General features: G+C 54.5%; 1 protein-coding gene across 1 annotated transcript in view; it reads left to right on the top strand.

The window, feature by feature from the left end:
• The first annotated feature begins 2,225 nt into the window (after positions 1-2,225).
• The window catches only part of MN1 (MN1 proto-oncogene, transcriptional regulator), a 51,817-nt gene continuing 35,345 nt past the window's right edge, over positions 2,226-18,697 (top strand). The window contains 2 exon segments of the mRNA XM_032256733.1: positions 2,226-3,543; positions 3,545-7,190. Coding sequence (XP_032112624.1) covers positions 3,421-3,543; positions 3,545-7,190 — 3,769 coding nt within the window. The 5' untranslated portion in view covers positions 2,226-3,420.

The following is an 18,697-nucleotide window of genomic DNA, read 5'->3' as shown; positions in this document are numbered from 1 at the left end:
TGTCCAGGAGGTTCAAGATCCCCCCTGCTCTGTCCCGGGAGCCCCAGAGCCCTCAGGGTCCCAGGCCGCTGGGTGGAGGGTGCCACTGGAGGCCTGCCCAAGCCTTTATTTCTTTGTGCCTAAATCAGCAAAGTCTCAGTCTTTTCTCTGGCTCTCACTTCCCTGTCACTTTGCTAAGTAATAATTTCCATGTCCAATTCCATTTCTTTTCTAGTTCTGAAACCTCTAAGCTATCAGCAAGAGGATAGTTCACATGAAAACTAATTACACAAAATCAATATTTAATCACAGACCAACAACCTGATCCTGCAGAAAAATCCTTTAAAAACTCCACCGCCCTGTACAAATACTTCTTCCCCATGCTTATTTATGGACCCCATTTTTGGTGGGGGTAATTTTCATTTTTAATTTCAAAAAGAAAAAAATATATATTTCTGTTAGGCTTCCACAACAGGAAGGCCCCCCAGAAGGGTCTTGGATCTGAGCTTGCTCTGGCTGAGTTTTAAAGTTTGTTGGTTTTTATCGTTTGTTTATTTTTAATTAAAAAAAATTTTTTTTGGTGGGGGGCAATTTCTTAGGAATTCCGCCGCTAGTCCAAAGTTGAGTCCATCCACCGCCTTTGTCGGCTCTGGCATACTTAGCCTGCCTTCCTAGCCACAACTCCGGGGAGCTATGAATCTGCGCGTACCACATGGTAACTTTTTAACTCCTGCCCGCAACGGTGGAGTGCTTAATCTAAGGGTTTTAAATAAAAAGGGCTCAGGGGTTGGTTTTATTATAACGTTTATTTCATTTCAGATTTCATGCGCAATTTAGCAAACGCTAGACGGACTCGGGCGATAAACACTTTCTTTTGTGGGGGGAAAAGGCATTTTTATACACCATGCTTAATTTTATTTAGATTTAATAGCGATATCAGGGGCACTTCAAAGAAAGTTCTTTTTTCGCCCTTCTCCTAAGAAGGCGAATCTGCTAGCAAAATCGCTTCGTGCTATTTTATGGCAAGGAAAATTAAAGGCCTTCTCCCCTCTCCTTCCCTACACTCTCTTTAGGGAGGAACACACGCACGCACACACACACACACATGCACGCACGCGCGCGCACACGCACACAGGCGCACAGAATAAACACCTCCTCTATCCTCCATCACCTCTTAACTTCCAACTTCTAATTGCAAGATAGATTTCAGCCTCGGTGGGGATCAGGAAGATCTAAACATTTTAACTAAGATTATTGGGATAAATATTTCATAAAGAGCAGGGCAGATATTAAATTACTCCTATTGATTTTAGTATCACAGCCCAATTCCGTTCCTTGGCCTCTTCAGTTTAATTGATCTCTTAAGGAGGCCGACCTCGCACCCGCAGAGGGCTTGGGCCTTGGACCAGGTGGCCCGGGGGCAAGGTGTGCGGGCCGGCGGGTGCGCCCTCTTCGCGCGTGTCTTCTCGGGGGTTCCCAGCCGCCTCGCTAGTCGCTCCGCTTACTGGGCTCAACCGATGTGCTCCCCCATAAAGTGTCTGAGTGACCAGGGCTCCTTGGAGCCCCTACGCCGGCGGGTGAGAACCGGGAACCCCAGGCAGTGGGGATGGGGAACACTCGTGAGCGCCCTAGTGACTGAGGAGTGAGCAGGCGCCCAGGTCTGTCGAGGAGAACCCTAACTTCGGGGTTCCCCGTCTGCTTTACCCTCCAAGAAAATCCCAGGGCCGGCTAACTTGGGCGCCGCTAGTGGAGAGCCGAGGAGCGTTTACCCCGGAGCCGTAGCGCAGCAGACACTTAGCGACTTTCCGTGGCGAGTCCAGAGGCTTTGCCTGGCGACCTCATTGTCTGAGCGCCCCGTACGGCTCACCGCCCACCTCCCCGCCCCCTGCCCACCCGGCGGGTCTCGCTCCAGTTGGGGGTGGGGAGTTGGGAACAGTGTGAATGGGAAGGGGGTGAACAAAGCCAAGCTCCCGCCATTCTCCTCCGCCTTCACCCTCTCCAGCCCGCTGCGCCCGGAGACCAGGGCGCGCCCCCAGCGCACTGACGCCGGACCCCGAGGCGAGGCGGGCGCGGGGGACCCCAGAGCCGGGGTAATGCGGGTTCCTGGCTGGGGCCTCGGCAGCCAGGACCCCGGACCACCTTAAGAGCGAGCCCCGCCCCGGGCCCGGAGCTTGGGCGGCGCTGATTGGCGCAAATGTAATGGCTGAAATTGATTGCTGAAATGCAAAACTTGTTGCTGCTTCTCCCGGCGCTGGGCGAGAGGCAGACACGGAGAGGGGAGCCGAGACCCTCGGAACGCCCCACGCAGAGCACCCCCGCTAGTCGGGAGAGGGGTGCGCAGACCCCCCAGAGCTGCCCCCGCCCCCCGGATTCCAGGCTCGGAGAGCGCAGCCGGAACGCCTCGGCTCGCTCGCCCGGCGTGGCCCCTCGACCCGCGTCCGCCCCTCCCTCGGGTCCGAGAGGGACTCGCGAAGCACCTCGGCGCGGAGACAGGGAACCGGAGCCTCGGAGCGACCCAACCCTTCGCCTCGCTGCCCTCCCGCGCCTGCGACGGTGCGCGAAGACTCCAGCGAACTCAGACACCCAACGGCGGAGGACAGAAGCGGCAGGCGGCGGACGTGGCCGCGAAGCTGCGCGCCGGGCGCAAGGCACCCGCTGTCGAGCAGAGGAGCCGCGCCTTCCCCCGACCCTCTGCTCCGACCCCCGCCGCCCGCCGCCTCCCAGCCCCTCTGCGACCTCGGCTTGGGGGCCGGCACCGGCGATGCCGAGTGGAGCCTCCAGTCCTCCGACCCACTGAAGAAGCAGCAGCCGCTCGCCCGGAGCCTACTGGGACTGTGCGAGCGGATCGTGCTCCGTGGAGGCTCCGGCTGCGGGGCGCGGGGACTCCGGGGGGGCGGGGGGAGGGACCGCTCTATCGGTGCCCGGCGCTAGCCGCGGCTTTGAAGGGTCTCCCTCCCCTGCCCTTAGCAGCTCTGCCACGGACTCCGGGAGGCTGCAGGCGGCGTCCTGGGGCTCCCCAACAGACCCAGTCGGACTTGAGAAGGTGATCGCTCTGCTCTCCCATCCCCCTTCCCTCCCCTTTTCCCCCACTTAACTTTTTGTCTCCGTTCATCCGCGGCTTCGTCCCCTCCCCGCAGACCCACCCGCGGCTGTGACAACCGCCCGGGGCATGGGACCCCCAACACGGCTCCTAGAGGCCGCGCGGCCTCGCAAGATGTGAGAGGCCCTCCCCGGGCAGAGCCCGAGCTTCGGGAGAGGAGCTGATCCACCCTCCCACCCCCAAGTCCCTCACATCAGGCGGCGTGGAGGTGCACGTTGAGCCCCCGCGGTGCTGAGCGTCCCGGAGCGCCCAATCCTGGGCTGGAACGAGTAGCTGGCTGGAGGCGCGCCGCGGAAAGCAGGCTGTCATGCCCTATTGATCCCCTCTGCCCCCCGCCAAGTATGTTTGGGCTGGACCAATTCGAGCCCCAGATCAACAGCAGGAACGCTGGCCAGGGTGAGAGGAACTTTAACGAGACCGGACTGACCATGAATACCCACTTTAAGGCACCTGCTTTCCACACGGGGGGGGCCCCCTGGCCCTGTGGATCCTGCCTTGAGCGCGCTGGGCGAGCCCGCGATCTTGGGCATGAACATGGAGCCCTACGGCTTCCACGCGCGCGGCCACTCCGAGTTGCACGCAGGGGGGCTGCAGGCGCAGCCTGTGCACGGCTTCTTTGGCGGCCAGCAGCCTCACCACGGCCACCCGGGAAGTCACCATCCCCACCAGCATCACCCCCACTTTGGGGGCAACTTCGGCGGCCCGGACCCGGGGGCCTCGTGTCTGCACGGGGGTCGCCTGCTGGGCTACGGCGGCGCAGCCGGCGGCCTGGGCAGCCAGCCGCCCTTCGCGGAGGGTTATGAGCACATGGCGGAGAGCCAGGGGCCTGAGAGCTTCGGCCCTCAGCGACCGGGGAACCTCCCGGACTTCCACAGTTCGGGTGCCTCCGGCCACGCCGTGCCGGCCCCATGCCTGCCGCTGGACCAGAGCCCTAACCGAGCCGCCTCCTTCCACGGCCTGCCCTCCTCCAGTGGCTCCGATTCCCACAGTCTGGAGCCCCGGAGGGTGGCGAACCAAGGAGCCGTCGACTCGCTGGAATACAATTACCCGGGCGAGGCGCCCTCGGGACATTTTGACATGTTTTCGCCCTCTGACTCCGAAGGGCAGCTGCCTCATTATGCAGCGGGTCGCCAGGTTCCCGGGGGCGCTTTCCCGGGCGCCTCGGCCATGCCCAGAGCTGCGGGCATGGTGGGCTTGTCCAAAATGCACGCCCAGCCACCACAGCAGCCGCCGCAGCCGCAGCCGCAGCCGCCTCAGCAGCAGCAGCAGCAGCAGCAACAGCAGCATGGTGTGTTCTTTGAGAGGTTCGGTGGGGCCAGAAAGATGCCTGTGGGTCTGGAGCCCTCAGTGGGCTCCAGGCACCCGTTAATGCAGCCTCCCCAGCAGGCCCCGCCACCCCCTCAGCAGCAGCCCCCGCAGCAGCCGCCACAGCAGCAGCCGCCGCCGCCTCCCGGGCTTCTAGTCCGACAAAATTCGTGCCCGCCTGCGCTCCCGCGGCCCCAGCAGGGCGAGGCTGGCACGCCCAGCAGCGGCCTGCAGGACGGAGGTCCCATGCTGCCCAGCCAGCACGCGCAGTTCGAATACCCCATCCACCGGCTGGAGAACCGGAGCATGCACCCTTATTCCGAGCCCGTTTTCAACATGCAGCATCCTCCTCCGCAGCAGGCGCCCAACCAGCGGCTGCAGCATTTCGACGCGCCCCCCTACATGAACGTGGCCAAGAGGCCGCGCTTCGACTTCCCGGGCAGCGCGGGAGTGGACCGCTGCGCTTCGTGGAACGGCAGCATGCACAACGGCGCTCTGGACAACCACCTCTCCCCCTCCGCCTACCCAGGCCTACCCGGCGAGTTCACACCGCCTGTGCCCGACAGCTTCCCTTCGGGGCCGCCCCTGCAGCACCCGGCCCCGGACCACCAGTCCCTGCAGCAGCAGCAGCAGCAGCAGCAACAGCAGCAGCAACAGCAGCAGCAGCAGCAGCAGCAGCGCCAAAACGCGGCCCTCATGATTAAGCAGATGGCGTCGCGGAACCAGCAGCAGCGGCTGCGCCAGCCCAACCTGGCTCAGCTAGGCCACCCCGGGGACGTGGGCCAGGGCGGCCTGGTGCACGGCGGCCCGGTGGGCGGCTTGGCTCAGCCGAACTTCGAGCGAGAAGGCGGCAGCACGGGCGCCGGGCGTCTGGGCACCTTCGAGCAGCAGGCGCCGCACTTGGCACAAGAGAGTGCGTGGTTCTCAGGTCCGCACCCGCCGCCCGGAGACCTGCTGCCCCGCAGGATGGGCGGCTCGGGCCTGCCCGCTGACTGTGGTCCGCACGACCCCAGCCTGGCGCCCCCTCCTCCGCCTGGCTCAGGGGTGCTATTCCGGGGCCCTCTGCAGGAGCCGATGAGGATGCCCGGAGAGGGCCACGTGCCCGCGCTGCCCTCACCGGGCCTGCAGTTCGGGGGGAGCCTGGGCGGCCTGGGTCAGCTGCAGTCCCCCGGGGCCGGCGTGGGGCTCCCCAGCGCTGCTTCCGAGCGCCGGCCCCCACCGCCGGACTTCGCTACGTCTGCGCTCGGGGGCCAGCCGGGCTTTCCGTTTGGAGCAGCGAGCCGGCAGGCCACGCCGCACAGCGGTCCAGGCGTGAACTCGCCCCCCAGCGCGGGAGGGGGCGGTGGCAGCTCCGGTGGCGGCAGTGGCGGGGGTGCCTACCCGCCGCAGCCCGATTTCCAGCCCAGCCAGCGCACCTCGGCCAGTAAACTGGGTGCGCTCTCGCTGGGCTCCTTCAACAAGCCCAGCTCCAAGGACAACCTGTTTGGCCAGAGCTGCCTGGCTGCGCTCTCCACCGCTTGCCAGAACATGATCGCCAGCCTCGGGGCCCCCAACCTCAACGTGACCTTCAACAAGAAGAACCCGCCCGAGGGCAAGAGGAAACTGAGCCAGAACGAGACCGACGGCGCGGCAGTGGCCGGCAACCCGGGCTCGGATTACTTCCCAGGAGGGACTGCTCCTGGGGCCCCAGGACCCGGAGGCCCGTCCGGGACGGGTAACAGCGGCTCCAAAGCCTCCGGGCCGCCCAACCCACCCGCCCAGGGGGACGGCACCAGCCTCTCCCCCAACTACACCCTGGAATCCACGTCGGGGAATGACGGCAAGTCGGTCCCCGGGGGCGGCGGCCGGGGACGGGGTCGCAGAAAAAGGGACAGTGGTCACGTGAGCCCTGGCACCTTCTTTGACAAGTACTCGGCGGCTCCGGACAGCGGGGGCGCACCTGGGGTGAGCCCAGGGCAGCAGCAAGCGTCAGGCGCAGCCGTCGGGGGCAGCTCCACGGGCGAGACGCGCGGGGCACCGACTCCCCACGAAAAGGCGCTCACATCGCCATCGTGGGGAAAAGGGGCTGAGTTGCTCCTGGGGGATCAACCAGACCTCATGGCGTCCCTGGACGGCGGGGCCAAGTCGGACGGTAGTTCCCCGCACGTGGGTGAGTTCGCCTCGGACGAGGTGAGCACCAGCTACGCCAATGAGGACGAGGTGTCGTCCAGCTCTGACAACCCCCAGGCACTTGTTAAGGCGAGCAGGAGTCCTCTGGTGACGGGCTCGCCCAAACTCCCTCCCCGCGGGGTAGGCGCCGGGGAGCACGGACCGAAGGCGCCCCCGCCCGCGCTCGGCCTGGGCATCATGTCTAACTCTACCTCGACCCCTGACAGCTACGGCGGCGGTGGGGGCCCGGGCCATCCGGGCACGCCAAGCCTCGAGCAGGTCCGCACCCCAACGAGCAGCAGCGGCGCCCCGCCACCCGACGAGATCCACCCCCTGGAGATCCTTCAGGCGCAGATCCAGCTACAGAGGCAGCAGTTCAGCATCTCCGAGGACCAGCCTCTGGGGCTGAAGGGTGGCAAGAAGGGTGAGTGCGCCGTCGGGGCCTCAGGGGCGCAGAATGGCGACAGCGAGCTGGGCAGCTGCTGCTCCGAGGCGGTCAAGAGCGCCATGAGCACCATCGACCTGGACTCGCTGATGGCAGAGCACAGTGCTGCCTGGTACATGCCGGCTGACAAGGCCCTGGTGGACAGCGCAGACGACGACAAGGCGTTGGCGCCCTGGGAGAAGGCCAAACCCCAGAACTCCAACAGCAAAGAAGGTATATGCGGACCCGTTTTCCTCTCACTTCCCGGATGACCCGCCCCATCCCCAGTACAGGCCTCCGCCCCTTGGGGTCCCTTGAGGTTTGGAGGGCACGGGCCCTCCTAATCCCCAATCAGAGCTGGTTATCACACCTTTGCTTACACCAAGGGCTGTGAGGACAGATCCCCCGCCCCCCAATCCCCCCACATGCTGCCAGGTAGATTCTAGTGCCACAGGGTGGTAAAAAGGTAGATGGCAGTCCTTTGGGGATCTTGTAGAGTACCCCGCCAAGCCTCCCCCACACCCCCAGTTTTAGCTGAGTTGCCCTTTCACACCAAGACCCTCCCCACCCCCAACATTCAGGCTGCTTCCACTTTCAGCAGCTGTGTGCAGGCCTCCCTGGCAGGACACCTGGGAAGTTATGTGAACGCCTCCCACCTTTTCCTAGTTAGCCAGCCTCTAGCTCTAGTTCTTTTAGGAGCCAGCATCTTTAGAAAAAAAAAGTTACCAGCCCTGGTGTCGGCAGCATCACTCAGAGGCAACGCCTAATTTGACATTTGTTCCTAATGAATAGTTATTTTGTCTCTTCTTAACTATTAGAGTTTCACTGAAAAACCAGAGACCCGTGGGGGTGGCAGGAAGCAGGGAACCTTTTCAGGGCGTGTCTCCTTGACATTTGGTGGGGCTGGGGAGGGGGTGTGCTGCGGTGGGGTTGGCTTGGCAGAGACCAGACCACTCAGTCAGGACATCATTTGTGTATGGGGATATGGATATATATTCTTAAGACACAAAGGATCCGCGTTTGTCAATATCTTGCTTGGCTTTGGTGACAGATGTCCGGTCCCAGCGTTCGTTTGCATTCGAAACACCCCCTCCCTACCAGGCCTGGAGGCCTTTAAGTTGGGAGGGGTGGGGTCAGTAAATGGGCTGCCTTTCCAGTTAAAGTAATAACAGTTCTTTCTAACCTAAGAATGACTGGGCTGCCGTAGATATTTATTTTATTTGAACGGAGCTTTAAAATGTATATATACAAAAAAAGTGTGTGTGTGTGTATATATAGGTGTATATAGAGATATGTGTGTGTATATATGTATCTATATATCTCTAATGACTTCTTAAAATCAGGTAACTGTAGTTGAATTCCCTTGGTTTCCCTAGACAAGCACCATGGAACCAGTGGCTGGCAATTTAACCTTGTCTTTAAAAACGTGTTCCCCCTCAATGCGACTCTTGCCCTCTTTTACAGTTTTTTCCTTCTCTGCCTTCGTTTCCCTCATCCTCCCCACTTCCTGCCCTGTCTTGACTCCGGATTAAAGGTGAGGGTAGGTTTTAGGAGAATGGCATGGGGGCTGGGAGAGGAGAGGAAAGGGGAGTGGGCTGGGAGTTGGGTGGTTCAGAACCCGGGGCTTTCTAGGCGCCCATCCCGGGTAGCTTTCCCGCTTAGGTTTTCTAATTCATGAATGCAGCCTCTCTGCTTCTTCTCTTTGTTCCGCGGTTACTGCCCAGCCCGGGACGCCCGGGACGCGCTCTCTCATTTGAAGCTGGGTGTTTAGCATGCACAGCAGACACTGCGGCCAGCATCAGCATTCTCCAGGCTTCTCCCAGGCAAGGCCATAAATTGGTTAGTTTGGGACCCTCAGCTTCTTCTCCCCTCCCCCCCTTTTTAAAATCGAGTTGGACACGGCAGCCTGCTGGCTCCCCCACCCCTTTATTTTCTTGTACGCAACATCTCGATCTGGCTGGATCGATAGCTGGTTAGCACAAATCTCAGCCCCTGTCACTTCTACCTGGCCTGGCCTGGCCTGGCCGCCCCTCCCCCTCCCCCTCCTGATCCTTCCCCTCCAAGTAATTAAGAACATATTGGCCAAAATGAGGTGAGAAAAGTTTTTTAACAAAACACCCTGATATAAAGAATTCATTGAGAGAGAAACAGTAGCACTTCACCTTCAAGTCTTTTAAAGGGCCTTAGTAGACTAGGTGGACAGAGCGGGTTTACTGAGATTTTTAGAAGTCTCTCTCCATCCACTTTCCAGTCCTTCCTTTAGAGACGAAGATGCAGGCTATGAATGAAGAAATGTCACCAAAGAAATGTTTTGTTTGTGTCATCATCACAGTCAGATGAATGAAAATATTTTTTGGAAACAGATGCTAGTCACTGTTGAGTTGATTTCCCCTATAAGCTCAAGGAAGCCCCCCCCCCCCCCCCACCGCATCGGGATGATAGGGACTTCCATCAGGGACCAGCAGGGCTGGCTGTCTTATAAGCACCAGCAGGGACACCCACTTGACCTCCTTTGTTTTCTACTGTGTGGTGTGGGAAGGACAGTTTCCTCGATAAAGCAGCGAATTGAGGTCACTTGAAGCTTCTGTAGCCTTGGGGTTGCTAGTTAAGGCTTTATAAGGTATCCGCATCTGAATCCTGCTCCCTCACTGGTAGTAAATAAGGATGATTAAACTTTTCATTATGATAACACCCTGCAGTTCCATCTGCACACGTTGTATAAATAGGTACACAGAGCTTTCTACAGGCCCCTGAGTCCCCTGGCTGAAAATCAGAGTGAAGCGTGCCACTTCAAAATAGAGTCAGAAAAAAAAATTAAAGCGAAACGTTCTGCATTTCCTTAAAAAACATGCTCCTGGTCCCATTAGCCTTGAGCAGTGGTGTCCAGTGGCTTTGAATAGACCTTCTCTGGGTACTAGCCCCAGCAAGCATTTTTTTTCTACACCCCCCTTGCAGGCAAAGCCCATTTTTGTAATGATATTTTATTTTGTCACGCCGTAAAACATGCCAGTACTAATGTGATTAAATATTAACACCGTTTCTGAAATTCTTCGCTCCAATGACAAAATACTAGTCGGTATTTAACAAAATGATCCGTGCTCGGATTGGAGGGAACGAATAAGTCTTCAGAACAGCACAAGGCGTGCAGCCACTGGGACGTGCCCAGATTGTCTTATGGGCTTGAGGTGTCCTTTGGAGGGGTGGGAACTTGACTGGGAAGTTGTCTTTCTCCTAAAGTCTAGGCCAGCATCACATGGGAGGGTGACTTTTTAAACCAGGAAATCTAGCTAGCCTCTCCAAATCGTGCTTCTCTTGACTTCTTAATCAACCCACCCAACAGCTTTTAGATAATGCAACTTAACCTCTGATCTTGAGGCTCTACATGTACAAAGTTGCGGTGGGGGAAGGGTGAGGTCATGGAAAGGAAAAAAGAAAACAAAACCAAACCCAGCCTGAGTTTGGGCCTATTCAAACATCAATAAAATCGGTGAGAATTACATGAATTTGACAAGAGTTTGCAAAATCATCCACCCATCTTTGAAATAGATGTGTGGCCATGGAAGAATTTCAACACAGAGAAGGAGCGATGATGAGAAATGATAGATAATGCATATTCTGTTGGAAAAAGGACGTTTTCTCCCCTTCTGCCCTTTACAGTTTTCAAAAGTTGGCTTAACTGTATTCTGTAATACATTTAGCCTTGCCAAACCTCCTTTCCCCTGGTAGCTCTGTCTTGAAACCCAGGGCAGCCTTGAAGTACTCTTTCACATACATTGAAATGGGGGCGGTCTCGGTACACACGCTGCATGCAATCCTGCCCTTTCTGGAAGTATGATCTTTTTACAGTGATGCCAGAGAAATTTTTGGAATTTCATGCTTCTCTCAGTGTTGTAGTCAGAACACGGTGGCAGCACTGTGCAGTCCTAGGCAGGCAAGATTTCTGTAGACCTGGGGCGGACTTGGGGCAGGTGGGGGGCAGGTAGATCCTAGCCTGAGAGCAAAGTACTGTTTTCCTGAGAGAATTTTTCAGGCTCCTTCGAACTTGTCTGGGGGAAGGCAGAGAGCTTTGCAATCCTGTTTCCCTGTGAAATTACCCAGCACAAGTTGCATGCCTTCATGTGACTTTGGTGCCTCCGGAAGATGTAACCCAAAACTTCACAGGTGTTAATAAGGGATAATGTAAATAGATAGGGTCCCCTTTGTGCAGCTGACGTTCAGGTCTGGCTGCTCCCTGGATATCCCAGGACATCAAACTACTGTTCCTTGGTGCTTGTTTAATATTTCATGGCTGTAATAAACCTGTCTACTTTGCCCGCCTCCCAATATAAAACCCCAACCTAACACACATCTGCAATCATACATTTCCACTAAATATTAATAAAGGACAAGGATGTTTTAAGGGGGCTGAAGCCTGGCAGTGCTGAACTTGTCATGGTTTTCTACCACTGGGTTTTCCTGGCTGTTTTGATTTTAAATAGCCATTGCTAATATGCAAACTATATTTATATATTCATATATATATATATATATATATGCAATTTTTGTATATTGAAGGGCTTTCGTCAAGTATGGCTTTCTTTGATATAAATTCATTTAGATTTCTTGTGAGGCCCCTTCTGACCGGAAATAAGGAACTGTTGAAATGTACCTCTAGTTTATTGAGGTTTCTAGGAAAGGCGTGAGAGTTGGTTAATCTAATTTCTCTTTCTAGCAATGAAATTCTATGATTCCTGATGTGATTTTGTTTGCCTGACAGAGGTATTTAAATTTCCACAAAGAATCTTAATAGGTTTTGAAAATGTGGCCACTCTTGCCAAGAAGTTACTCGATACCCTGTGCTGATATAAAATATACATTTTTAATAAATAGTCCGGCAGGACCAGGTGAAATTAGAGGAGGAAAATCCTTCCCGCTGTGGAAGGGCCAAGTTGAGTGAGTCCCTGGGGGTTACACAGGATCGCCTAGACTCACTCTATGCTGGAAAATGAAGGAGAATCACTTGTGACCCGTTTCTCTCCACTTGAATGACAATGACGTTGGATTGTGTTCTTTGCCCAGGGAGTGATCGGCTTTGCCGAAAGCATTTAGGAGATAAATACTCTTGGTAAGGAATACCGTATTTACCTCTGTTTGGTTATTTTTAGAGATTAAAAGGCTGTAGCTTTATATAATAGGATCAAATGTCTGGGGAGTGTGTGGGAACAAGCAGGCCTCCCAAGAGCACCGCAACATAAAAACACCAAATCCTCTCATGCCAGAGGGGTCCTCTGTTTGTCGGAGTGGGTGGGGGGGCCCTGCAACCAGTGGGTTCACCCTCTATCCTGTTCTCGCCACCCACGGCTTGTTCCACCCAGGTCTTTGGTCTGGAGGGGCCAGGATCGCCCAACCTCCTCCTTTTGACTCAAGTCAGGATTCTGACTTGCTGAGGATGTGTTTGTTTTAGGACGGTGTCTATATTTAGGCGCATCTTGGGTGGACAGATTTGAGTGTGGGATTTGATCGCTCTTGGTGGAGATGTTGATGTATACATGAGTGCGTGATTGAGAAGAGGGACATTTGGAGGAAATTTTTCAAGGCTTCTCGCCTTCTCACACACACTGAAGCCAAATGAAGTGGTCTTGGGGCCAGCTCGAGAGAGCACGGCCGAGGTGGGTGGAAGCTCTGGGTCTGTATCTCAGGGGAGCAAAGCAGGGCCCCTTACAGTTCAGTGTGTGAAGGAGCCCCCCCTCCCCCTCCCCCCATCCCAGCATCCGCATATATACATATGCATGGCCGAGTGTATTTCCATCCAATCTGAAGTCACTCCTCCAGTTTACCCTTAATCTGCTTTCTAAAGGCGAGCAGGGAAAGGAGCTCACCCTTCAGTCTCAATGGCCTTAGCTGACAGGTTCTGATTCTGTAAAGGACTGAATGAGCGTGAGTCCTAAAAATAGAGGGAGGATTTTGAAGATCCTAATTACGAAATCTCAGCCTCCCAGGCCTCCTGGGCTGTGGGTGACTTTGATCTGGAGTATTTCAGTAGCAGACGCACGTCGCCCCTCGCTGGGTTTCGTGCGTGAGCGTGCGTGGAGGTGTCTCTCCGGCTGAATTCAGCTAACACCAGTTTCCTGCCAGGAGAGGAATCTTTGAATCAGTGCCCCCTCCCCTTCTTTACTCCCCCTACACCACCTACCCCCACCAGTTGTGGGAAGCGGACGCTGCTTCTCATTTATGGAAATTCCTCGCCTTTATTGTAATCTTTTTGTACCAACGATGTGGTGGAGACGACGCTGGGCTTTCGAATTAGTCACGGTCCTGCCTGCAGGGACCCTCTGTGTCCTGATGCAGAACAGCTCAGCCGGAGTCCCCAGCTCAGAGCCACCCAGGGCCCCGAGAAACTGTGAACAGGACCCAAAGGGAAAGATAGTTCTGGGATCCTGGCACATTGCGCTCAATGGGTCACCCTGCACGAAGGTGGCCCTGGTCATTTCCTGCCATCTTCTGATGACAGGACAGCATGCAGCCTCACCTGGGTGATCAGCTGCTTTGCAGAGCATGGGTGAGATATACCCGGTGAGTGTGCGCGACAGGGGGCAAAACCCCCAAACTTACTTTGTGACCAGGATAGAGAAGCAGAGTTAAGTTTCATTTACTTGCACGGGGAGGACTTTTGAAAGGCATCATTTTCTCGGGATGTAATTATTATAGGATGCTGAGACCCGCTTTGTGTGCTGGCCTGCATTTTAATCAGCAGCCTCCGAGGTTTGAACAGCCAGTGGAGTTTCTGCTCCCAACATGGTGTTGCCCAAAAGGGCACAGAGGGGAGAAATGGCCACAGGTTTCTCCCAGACTCGAACTCCAAGGGACTGAAGCGGGGTTCCCCATAGCTTCCAGTTTGGGCCTGACAAGACCACACTGTATGGGCACCGTGGGTACCTCCTGAGTCAGGACTAGTCATAGACACTGCACCCCATGTTGTCTTTCTCTCTCAGCTGGGAAAGCTGGTGAGGTTTCATAATCACCGCTTCCTTGTGAAGCTGGGGCAGAGAGAACTTTACAGCAGCTGCGTGCGTATCTTTTCACGATTTATGCATCATCATAAGGACCCAAATGCCCTTTAAACATAAGGCAATTGAATCTAGCAGTTTGGAGGTCTTTGAGCATTCGTAATAACACGCTGGCTTTCTGTGAATGTCCCAGAAGGAACATCTTCCATGGACTGGACTTGTCCAAAAAGGGAGAAAAAATTCCCCGATAAACATTCCCATATAAACTCACATCGTTGAGGGAAATCACATTTCCATGTTCTCATCTTGAAAGCTCCGAGCCCAGCGAAGTCACCTTGCCCTACTTCCCCTGGAGTTTGTAGGATCAACTATGTGACCAGAAGCTTCCATCTTATTCCTGTCTTTGATCGATCTGTGGAAAATCTTGGGCTACCCCCCAAAATGTTTGTCCTAGGATTCCACTCCTTCCGTCCGTCTCTGGTTTCCTGGGTGGCAATCTGACTTACCTGCGCTGTTGTTTTTGGTTCGGGAGACACGAGGTGTGTTGGAAATAGTGTAGGGAAACAGGGAAGCCCCTTGGCAAAGGCATATTTGGGACCCATTGCTATGGAAGATCTCTGGAAAGTTGGAGACTTCAAAGACACCCACAAGAGAACTGGCTCTTGTTTTTATGCTGCATGCCTGGCAAATGATCTCCATAGTTACTCAGAAGTGTACGGCCACAGTCATGTCTTTGGAGGAAATGTGGACTAACTTTGGTGCTGAGGCACTCTTGCAGGGTTGTTTGTCCTGCCCTGTCCTCGAGCAGCCTGACTCATGACTGCGTGGCCTGCCGATGCGTTCAATTGTGAGGATTTAAAAGTAGTTTTTTCTTCTGAGTGCTGAGAAGAATTTAAAGAGTTTTGGGCATGATGGTTCTGTTTGATCTCAGTACTTGGGACAAGAATTTCCCTGGAGTGACACCGTCTGCGGGGGGCGCCTTTCTGATGCCACTGGTTTTACGTGGTATCACTGGGAGAAATCTCTCTGCATCACAACTGGGGGCCCCAGTGTGCCTGGTCTGGTTTTCTTGGTTGTATTTGGGAACTCCTGGAATGTGAGATGACAGTTAATAAGTGAACCCCTCCACGCATGTGCGCATGCGTACACACACACACACACACACACACACACACACACACACACACACACAGAGCTTCTTGCTCATCCAATCATTCAGGGCAGAGTGAGGTGTCAAAAAAAAAAAAAAGATATGACCCTTTTCAGTGACTGTGAAGCAGTGTTTTCAGACGCCCTTGGATCCTGGAACACAAGCATTGTTGAGTGATTGGCAGCGGCCACCAGGAGTAAAATACTTCTGAGGGACCATCTTACGATCAGAGGAGGGGTAGGGAAGTCGGCAGAAAACCTAGCCTGCTTTGAAATCCCCACAGCTCTGTCTTCCAGAGAAAGCAAGGGTGGGTTGAGAATTTGCTGAGAAGTTAGTGGGCTCTTCCTGGTCCTCATGGGCTGTTTGAAAAAGTCCTTGCAAATTTTAGGGTCCCGATCCTGATGTGGACACTCTGGGTCCTCAGTTCCGAATGAACCAGAAGGCAGAGAGAGAAGTACCCCCAGTTAGGAAGACTAGATGGAAATTGGGGTGCAGTGTATTTTCTCAGGGTCGGGGCATGGCAAAGGGAAGGACTGGGCAGAAAGAAACGGGTCGACATGAGTTGAAGTGTCATTTACTGACTCTTGGGGTTTGCGAGTGGAAAGTAATTTATACATGTGGACGTCATTTATAACAACATCACCTGGGCTAGGCCGAGGGTGTGTGAATTACTTGGTGGCTGGTGTTGGCCATCACAAAGAACAGAAAGTTCTTGCCCAAGCTTTCCCTTTGGGGCCTGGGGCTCCCACATCACTGCACGTGTATGGGAGAAATAGGTCTGGAGGCCCCAGCGTGAGACCGCATGACCGCACTGCGGGTCTGTTAGCAGTCAGGACCTGTTTCTGTTGAATTAGTGACCCAGGCAAGCTCAGGGGGCATGAAGACCCAGACAAGCCCCGGGTAGGTGCCTCTGGCCAATCCCTGCAGAGGAGCTGATCCCTCGAGGCCCAGATCTTTCCATAAAAGAGGGATGATAGGAGTGGGAAAAGGGAGTGACCTTTCCCCTGGTGATCCTGTCAGGTGGCCACTAAGGCTTCCCTCCTCGAAAGACCCTTCAGGGATGCACTTGACTTTCACAGACCTCGTAGGCAGGTCCCAATGCCTGAAACACAAGTGTGCCCCGAGATGCCCTCCCACACAATATATATATTTTTTCCTTTTTCTGAATGATACACAAAAAGGGAACCAAAGTAAGTGACAAATCCAGCAAGAAGAAGATTTCCCCGAATTGAGATAAGCCCAGTGTGGAAAGGAGCTGGAGAAATTAAGAGTCTCCTCTTTCCTCCCTTCCAGGAGACCCCCGCTCCAGCCTTCAAAAGCCCTTAATGCTTTTGCAGCGAGACCTAATTGACTAAAACCAAATTGGCCATTTTCAACCCCTGCAATGTAACTTTTGGCAGTTGTTTAGTATTTGAGGGAAGGGAGGCTGCAGATCAAAATTTGGCTTTGCAGAACAGGAGTAGTTTCCCGATCCTTAACGCCATGACTGTTTCTAAATGGTCTGGGCAGAAAGCTTGGAATGCCTTTTGCCGGATTTTGCTTGCGTGCGCACACACGTGCACGTGCACACATACCACACAGGCCTGAGAAGTCTTAGTAAGAGATGAAAAAATAATTTTTCCCCCAAGAAGAATCTCATACAAAGTTTTGGCGTCATTCAGTTTGAAGTAGACACGTATTGATCTCCGTGCAGTCAATTTTTGCCGAATTTGTAATCCTGTTAGGCCTCCGGGAAAGGCATGATTAATTTACTTGTACATTTCACTATTTTAGGTCAGTTTAGTTAATAAGCATTTATTTTGTGCTCAGTGCCTGTGAAGCATTTTGCTGGGATTAGAATTTGTGTATGTGTGTGTGTGTGTGTGTGCGTGCATGCATGTGCGCGTGCAGGCATGCATTAATAGGGCCCCGATGGCCTGGCATAGAATAATGGCCACCAGTAGTCGGGGTTCCCACCACCTCCCTAGGACAGGAAGAGGGGGTGAGTGGCGCCTTTCGCCATTACGCGTCCAGGAGGAGGGAGAAAAAGCCGTCATTGAGCAAACCCGGCCTCCGGGAGCCTCGAAGACGGCCGGAGAACACGGGCTTCCTTCTGGTGCCTTGGTCCTCGGACCTTGAGAGTTTCGGAGCATTGATTCTTCATTGCCTGGGAGTTGAGTGCTCGTGGGCCAGAGGTCTCTGCACATGGCTGGACAGTTGGGAATCTCCCACCTCTTTGCAGCACCTTTTATGCTGTTTCCTTGACAAATGGTGGTGGCGGTAGGAGGGTGTGTGTGTGTGTGTGTGTGTGCGCGCGTGTAACTTTTAAGAAATGCATCGTTTGACTTCCAAAGACGGAAGCAAAAGTATACATAAGTCTTGAAAGCAGAGAAAAGGAAAAACAAAGCAAAGCAGCCCGCAGCTTTGGCCTTTCCTAACACCGAGTCTCCAAAGGGGAGCGTGCGTCATTTTGATGGTGCGAACACTTCAGCCCAGCTTCTTCGGGGGGCCCCCTCTTCCTCTCTGGGCTCCCCACAGCCTTCCTGTCTCTCTGCTTCTAGATGATGGGCTAAAATTCCACTCAGTAAACAACCATCAAAACACAGGGTCTGACCATAGCAGCGTCTGAGAAACGGTGTCCTCAGCACCTCCACCATTTGCTTAAATTCCTCGCTCATCCCCTCGGTTCCCACCAAGGCCTTGCCTTTGCAGAGTGAGGGCTGGACGGAGTCTCCTCGGCACTGAGCCAGCCTGCTGTGAACCAAAGGCGCTGAGGAAACGGGCACTTGGAGAGATGAGGATACAATTTCTTGTTTTATGTGGGCCCGTTAAAGTCTAATGGACATTGGTGTCTGGCCTTAAATTTGGAGAGGGTCTTTATCTAACCCTTAAAACCAGAGTCGTTTCCGGTAATTACGGCACCCTAGACAAGACCACTAAATCTTCCTGAGGCTTGTCTGGATGGCCGCGGCGGGGCTGGGAGGGGCCGTGGGGGTGGGGGGCACACCTGTTACCTGTATCAGCTATAATTATGCCAATTCTAGACTCCTGGTTTTAAAGGAAGAATTTATGGGCTAGGTAGCGCCGGAATAGAGCCGCCAGAGGCGTTCTGGCTCATGGCAGGGAAATTGCAAGAGCCCCCACGCTCGGTGCCCATCACGGCCCCTGCATTTCCTTAATGAACTAATTTAGTTCCCCAACATTTGGTATTAAGTAAGTAGTTATTTTGGGAATCCAAGAGAGAAAGAGCGGGAAGACTTAAAAGAAAACTTTTTGGAAGAAAGAAAAAGTATTGCATTTTGAAGTCTGAGACGTCTTGGCGTCCAGGCCTGAGGTGGGGGAGGACCCTTTTGGTGCGACGTGGCCGGACGTGGCTAAGCGGCCGGCCCCATCCCCGCCTGTGTTTTTGCTTCTCGACAGAGGGGGTTTTTCCGTTGGTAGGAACGGCAGAGGCCGCAACACCCAGACTCCGAGCAGTTTGTTTGGAAGTATTGTTTAGATTATTCTCGCTTTTCAAATTGAGAGAAACTTGGTTTAATGGGAAAATAGCAGTATTACTATCTTGGTGTGTTTGCTTTAGCGTTTAAAAATAGTTTGTTTTCATATCCCGAATTTCATCCTTTCCT

Source organism: Sapajus apella, unplaced genomic scaffold, assembly GCF_009761245.1.
Source record: "Sapajus apella isolate SASKATOON/1434 unplaced genomic scaffold, GSC_monkey_1.0 scaffold95, whole genome shotgun sequence".
Taxonomy (NCBI): domain Eukaryota; kingdom Metazoa; phylum Chordata; class Mammalia; order Primates; family Cebidae; genus Sapajus; species Sapajus apella.
Note: the sequence above shows the minus strand (reverse complement) of the source record. Positions and strands in the feature narration are given on the sequence as shown.